Source organism: Notolabrus celidotus, chromosome 5 (genome assembly GCF_009762535.1).
Source record: "Notolabrus celidotus isolate fNotCel1 chromosome 5, fNotCel1.pri, whole genome shotgun sequence".
Lineage (NCBI taxonomy): Eukaryota > Metazoa > Chordata > Actinopteri > Labriformes > Labridae > Notolabrus > Notolabrus celidotus.
In genome coordinates, this window is record NC_048276.1 from 27930220 (window position 1) to 27936975 (window position 6756).

The window sequence follows — 6756 nt, forward strand, 5'->3', positions numbered from 1 at the left end:
CCTCTGTCTGCAGAGAGCTGTCCGTCCGTCCTCTGGTGTCTCTACTTCAACATGGCCGACGGTTCGGGGCTGGAGGTCGAAGGTTACAACCTGCCGCCCAACGTGTACGTGTGCTCTGGACCGGATGCAGCTCTGGGACACGACCATGCCGTCAAGCAGGCGAGACTCACACACTCACACACACACACACACACACACAAAAGTGAGTACACCCCTAACATTTCTGCAAATATTTAATTATGTCTTTTCATGGGACAACACTGCAGAAATGACACTTTGATACAATGTAAAGTAGGCAGTGTACAGCTTGTATAACAGTGTAAATTTACTGTCCCCTCAAAATAACTCAACACACAGCCATCAATGTCCAAACCACTGGCAACAAAAGTGAGTACACCCATTAGTGAAAATGTCCAAATTGGGCCCAAAGTGTCAATATTTTCAGTGGCCACCATTATTTTCCAGCGCTGCCTTAACCCTCTTGGGCACGGAGTTCACCAGAGCTTCACAGGTTGCCACAACATCACAGAGCTGGTGGATGTTGGAGACCTTGCACTCCTCCATCTTCCATTTGAGGATGCCCCACAGATGCTCAATAGGGTTTAGGACAGGAGACATGCTTGGCCACTCCATCACCTTTACCCTCAGCTTCTTTAGCAAGGCAGTGGCTGTCTTGGAGGTGTGTTTGGGGTCGTTATCATGTTGAAGTACTGCCCTGTGGCCCAGTTTGTGAAAAGGGGGCATCATGCTCTGCTTCAGTATGTCACAGTAAATGTTGGCATTCATGGTTCCCTCAATGAACTGTAGCTCCCCAGTGCCGGCAGGACCAATGCAGTGTATATATATATATATATACAGAGAGAGAGATGTTACAGGTCTTTAAATCAGTCCGTCATAGCTCCTGTCTAATCTGTCGCTCGTCTCATCTCGTTCAGGCCGAGTCGATCTTCCAGAAGATTCTCCCCGAGGAGGATTTCTGTCCTCCTGCTCCGAACCCTGAAGACATCATCTACGACGGAGACGCAACGTCCCCCTCCACAGGGGAGGAGAGAGAGGGAGAGGAGGAGAAACAGGAGGAGGTGATGGAGGAGAAGAAACAGGAGGAGGTGATGGAGGAGAAGAAACAGGAGGAAGTGACGGAGAAGGAGGAAGAGGAGAAACAGGAGGAAGAGGAGAAACAGGAGGAGGGGCAGAGCCTTCCTCTAGAGGAGTGACGTCTCCAAACACTAAAACCTTCCACAGAAGCCGAGCCTGCTGCAGTGCATTGTGGGTCAAAGTTGCCTTCAGCTTATTTTAAATCTTATTTTTCTATCTTTGTTTGTTTTTTTTCTGCTTCCTGTTTATTTAAAGATCTGTAAACATTTTGATTGTGTGAAACATTAAAGCTTCATCATGACGACCTTAGCTGTCTTCCTGCTTCAAACATCTTAACACACAGGAGGGACTGTCCTCCTTCAGGTCCTCACATCATTCTGTCAGACCCTGAAGCGATGCACTGCTCCTATCTACAATCCCATGAGACACCCAGCTGCATGATGGGTAGTTAAAGAGCAGTCAGAGCCTGTGGACTCAGAGCTGAATGTCAGAGGAGGAAGTTCATGTTTCTACACTCGCTGCAATAAGTCAGACTCAGAGCGTTGCTGCCTCCTGCTGGACGACAGGATGAACTGAGCACTCAGCACTCAGCATCAGCTTAATGATCCTTCACTTTTATGTGTAGGTGTTTCATATCTTGACTGTTTTACTCAGAAGGTGGCGCTCCACTGAGCAGAGCATGCAGATACACAGCGAGATGGAGCAGACTAACTTAACTTTCCTTCCTTCTTTGTTAGTTCATACTCTTACATATGAAGAACACGTGGGGATGACAGACAATAAGAGTTACACATAGAGCACAATGCTGAACAGTTGTGGGCCTGAAACAGACTGATTTACAGCAGAGGCTTTAATTCACTGGTTTTTGTATGTCATATTCATTGAATTTAATCTTCAACAGTTTTACTCCATTTTTAATTGTTTTTATTAATTTTTAAAAATTGTTTCTTTCCACGTTTTTGTTTCGTTGTGAATCTCTTTGGGCTGAAAGCTTTGAGATAGAGTGCATAAACAAAGTTGAGCTGAGTGAGGCTTATATGAAGAACTTCAGGTCTCTTCAGAGACACACCTACTGACTTCAGACTACAGGTTTGTGACGTCTGCAGCTTCACATCATGACTTTAATCATTCAGGTCGTCACAGAATATATCTTCTGACCTTAACTAAAACTGCAACATGAGGTGTTATCTGGGGTCTAGTCAGCAGAAAGAGGTGTCATGGTGTTCAGACAGACAGGTGAGGGTCAGATACCAAACTGCTTAATTATTAAACATCTGTATATTTGAGATGTGACATTCGCGAATGAGTCGGTCTTTTGAACAGCTCTTAACAATACCGATTCGCAGTCGCAAGCAGTTCATTTGGGAGCCGTCTTTGTATACAGATTGCCCACGCTGCCTTCACGAATCACCTGCGTGCCCCATGAGTCTGAGTTGTCACGCTGCCTTCTCATTTGTTTTTTTTTTTTTTTTTTAATTCTGTATTGTTAAAATGTTCTTGTGGAAATTTTTACAGTAAAGTTGTTTTGCATGGAAGTTATCTGTCGCCTGCATAGTTTTTATAGTGCCACAGTTTTTTTAGGTGAGGAAAAATTCTAAATAGTGATCTCACTGTCGAAGCATGGGGATATGGCACCATCTTATGGAATGTTTACAATGCCAAATTAAATTATAATCAATATTTCAGAATAATTCCCACCTATATATATATATATATATATATATATATATATATATAGTTAGAGATAAATCCCATCTCTACTGTATATCTTCCTAAACGTGACGAGGTCTCGAGATAACAGGCGTTACTCTGAACGTGTTTCTCTGATTTCACCTTCAAACAGGGAGTTTGTTGATCAATGAGGGGAACGTGAACACCTTAAACTCAGCTTTGATCCTGACTGAGGAGACAGACTGAGAGATGGAGACAGACGGACTTTAACCTTTTATTGTCAGAAAATCTTTGCTGCAGTTTACAGACGGCGACCGCGACGACCACCCTTCCTCCTGGTCGAGTCTGAGGGGATCGGAGTGACGTCCTCTGGAGACACCAACGAAGAAGAAACAGGAAATGGACACAGGAAGAAGAACAGTCAGGTTTGGGATTTGAAGGAGCAGTTCACACAAATCTGTTATCACATCCTTGATTTACAGTTGAGACTGACTGAAAATCAAAACTGCGTGCTCACCAATACGTCCGATCTTCATGCCGGAACGAGCCAGCGCTCTGAGAGCAGACTGAGCTCCAGGGCCGGGAGTCTTTGTCCTGAAACAAAGCGGGTCATCATTACTGTGCTGTCAGAGTGTGTGTATATGTGTGTCTACAGCCAGGTGTGTGTATGTGTGTTTTACCTGTTGCCCCCGGTGGCCCTCAGTTTGATGTGCAGCGCTGTGATGCCGAGCTCTTTGCAGCGCTGAGCGACGTCCTGGGCGGCTAACATGGCGGCGTACGGAGACGACTCGTCTCTGTCGGCCTTCACCTTCATCCCACCGGTCACACGGCAGATTGTCTCCCTGGAGACACAGCAGCCAATTAGAGAGCAGATCCACACTTCTAGTCTCCTCGCAGAGTTGAAGGCTTTAATGATGCATCACTTGATGCATTCAGGGACACTCAAAAGATTTCAGGTTTATATAGATGAGAGTTTGTTCCAATCAGAGGACAGAGTCAGAGCATACAGGCGCTCCATTGAAAACATGATCAATGATTGGTTAGGTTACACTGAATTTGATCAACAGACGGTTCAGTTGTTTCTCAGATTGTTAAGGCTTTACGGACAGAGCTTAACTCAGGACAGCAGACATTTCTACCAACAGTGTCTCTGAATGTGTGTGAGTATGAGTGTGTGTGTGTGTGTGAGTGACTTACTTTCCGGAGAGGTCGGTGACATGCACGAAGGTGTCGTTGAAGGAGGCGAAAATGTGACAAACTCCAAACACGTTTTCTCCTTCAGCCACCTGAGGACCCAGACTGATGACCTGCTCCTCCTTCTTTTCCTTCCCTTTACGAGGAGCCATCGTCTGAGGAAGAAGAGGAAACGTTGGTTATTTATCCAGTGAATGTTTCATTTCTTACACAGAGCTGCACATCATCTCTTCTAATCCATCACATCTCTGCTGTCAGTAACATGTTCACATCACAGCATTGTGGCTGAGACACAGTCAGCTGATGTCTGATCCACACATACACACCAGTAGATCAGAGCAGTGTGACAACTGATTGCAGAAGACAGGTTTTAAATGTCTGTGTGCATGTAAAGGTGTGCAGTCTCAGGACGCAAAGGAAGGCTGACGATGTGACAGTTGACGGGACAGTTACCTTCACCTGCAGAGTGTAACACACACACAGGCCTACAGGTGGGAATAGTCATTCCTTAGACGCAGAACAACAGATTATAAGCACTGCCTATGTGCATGTCATGTACACTGGTGAAGCAGTAGCAGACTTACACTTGTGTGAACACAAACAGTGTTCACAAGCACAGGGTGAGCGGGTCACTTCTGATGGTATTATCAACTGATGGTTTACGTTACTGGTACAGACTGTTAGAGTGAGGAGCTGTGTTACAGACATCACATGTTCATCACAGTGACCTGCTACAGGTCAGAGCTGGGATGTCCCTGATGTGCAGACACATCCCAGCAGCAACAGTCAACCTATAAGCATCACAGTCCAAATTTTGAGAGAGTTAAACTTCAAGAATTACAAAGATCCTCATGCCCCCAACGCAGATTCAAACATTTAGCCTTACATGAGATGATACACCTCGTTCATCATCAGAACATTTAACTCTTCACAGGCCTCAGACGGCTGATACCTCAATAACTGTTTGAACTTTGCAGGCTAATGCTAGCTTCTCCTGCACTGAAGTATAACAGATCATCTGCCCATCCAGCAGGTAAGCAGTCTCTTCTAAACAGCAGCTTCCAGTCTGTACAACTTGTCTTTAAATCTGTCCGATCATGGAACCACCGAGTTTTGAATGTAGTCACATGGTGGTTAATGCTAATGCTATCACAGTGTAACATGCTCTTACCTTAACATTCACTCAGAGACAGGTCACCATACAGATTCTAACCTCAGGTCATACTCTGACGGTGATGTGTCAGCAGGATTAGAGGAGGTTTAATCCCTGAATACATAAATATCTGCAGTAAAACGACATGCTATTGTTAGCCTGTTAGCTCTGACCGACCAACGCTCTCTCAGGCGGACAGATTCAGACCGTTTCACCTCTACGGGACACAAATACACCCCAGATCACCTGCTCTAACTAACATCACACCTCTTCACTGTCTGTGTTCAATAAATTACAGAATACAAGTTTATTCCCCACTCTCAGCTCGGGCTAAGATGGCGGCCTGGCGCAGTCCCTCACAGACTCAAACTCGGACAGAAAAACGTCTTTAAACGGCGAAATGTTTCACAGAGAGGAGAAATATCAACACGAATAGTGTCAAACATCATCACAGATTAAGAACAGACACGCTAAACGATCGGATGTTCACCTTAACAGCAGATTAAATCGGATTAAACATAGAAGAGTACCCACCTCTGTGTGTCTCTATATGAAGCAGAAACTAGAAAGGAAAGACTTTCCGCTTCCGGGGGCAAAGTTGAGGAGCTCCAGCGCGGGAACGAGCTGCTGCCGCCACGCGGTGCTTTCAAGACTAACAGACTGAAACCGTAAAGTTTTACATTTGAACTGTAAATATGTAAAACTGTAAAGTTATTTTTTCTTTTTTCTTTTTTTTGTTATCATTTTATTATTATTAATAATAATAATAATAATAATAATAATAAACTTTATTTCTATGGCACTTTTCTAAACAAAGTTACAAAGCGCTTCACAGAAAAACTAACACCAAAAGTAAACAATAATAATAAATATAAACAAAAGATAAAAATAATATAGAAAAGAAATATATATATACATACACATACATACTAGGGATGCAACAATATGTGTATCTGTATCGAAACCGTTCGATACAGTGGTCACGGTTCGGTACGCCCTATGAACCGAACAATATGCAATTTTATATTTATTTGATCAACTTCTGACGAGGCGCTCTGTGCTGAAAGTTCAGAGGATCTGCACTGACTCCTCCGGGCTGCATTGTCGAGCGCAGGTCCACTGAACTGCGCGCTCCTCCCACATTCATTCAGTCTAAGCTGGTCACGTTTGTTTTAACTGAGCTCATCTGGAAATATATATTTCACCATACGACGGTCTGCTGGGTTCATATGTTCACGTATGTGTGTGAGCGTGCACCTGGAAGAGAGGGAAGCTCGAGTGTCCGCCGGGTCCCGCCCCCCCTTAGAAGTAAAAGCAGAAGTGATTTAAGGTTCCCTCTCTCATAGATCAGGTCTATACCTTGTTCTTTTATTTAACACACTAAATATCCTTATGTTATTTATCTTATTTACATCTCAGGATGTCATTTCCGTCTCTACATGGTTCACGCACTCACAATTCTGCTCTCTATCGCGCACGACAGATGCGCACGCAGACAGACAGACAGACAGACAGACAGACAGACAGACAGACAGACAGACACACACACACACACACACACACACACACACACACACACACTAACCCACACACACACACACACACTAACACACACAACCCCACCCTGCACAGCAGAACATGTG

General features: G+C 44.4%; 2 protein-coding genes across 3 annotated transcripts in view; one reads left to right on the forward strand and one right to left on the reverse strand.

Annotated features, from left to right (window-relative positions):
- Positions 1-1399, forward strand: part of chm (CHM Rab escort protein) — a 17938-nt gene extending 16539 nt beyond the window's left edge. The window contains exons 16-17 of the mRNA XM_034683031.1: positions 14-159; positions 936-1399. Coding sequence (XP_034538922.1) covers positions 14-159; positions 936-1214 — 425 coding nt within the window. The 3' untranslated portion in view covers positions 1215-1399. The remainder of the gene's footprint in view (positions 1-13; positions 160-935) is intronic.
- A 1628-nt stretch (positions 1400-3027) lies between these two features.
- Positions 3028-5799, reverse strand: rps14 (ribosomal protein S14). 2 transcript variants are annotated; one of them, XM_034683033.1, is made up of 5 exons: positions 5648-5799; positions 3964-4115; positions 3447-3608; positions 3284-3360; positions 3028-3135 (listed from the first exon to the last, which is right to left on the reverse strand). In XM_034683033.1, the coding sequence occupies exons 2-5, from the start codon at positions 4110-4112 to the stop codon at positions 3068-3070; spliced, it is 456 nt and encodes a 151-aa protein (XP_034538924.1). In that variant the 5' UTR covers positions 4113-4115; positions 5648-5799; the 3' UTR covers positions 3028-3067. The 2 variants fall into 2 exon arrangements, with proteins under 2 accessions (XP_034538924.1, XP_034538925.1); XM_034683034.1 differs by having other exon boundaries at positions 5604-5711.
- Between the last annotated feature and the right edge of the window lie 957 nt (positions 5800-6756).

Excerpts from the sequence above, each read along its gene's own strand:
- rps14 (XM_034683033.1), bottom strand. The coding sequence starts at position 4,112 with ATGGCTCCTCGTAAAGGGAAGGAAAAGAAGGAGGAGCAGGTCATCAGT. Across the intron at positions 3,361-3,446 it reads AGGGCCACCGGGGGCAACAG|GACAAAGACTCCCGGCCCTG; the intron begins GTAAAACACACA and ends GCTTTGTTTCAG. Across the intron at positions 3,136-3,283 it reads CATGAAGATCGGACGTATTG|AGGACGTCACTCCGATCCCC; the intron begins GTGAGCACGCAG and ends TGGTGTCTCCAG.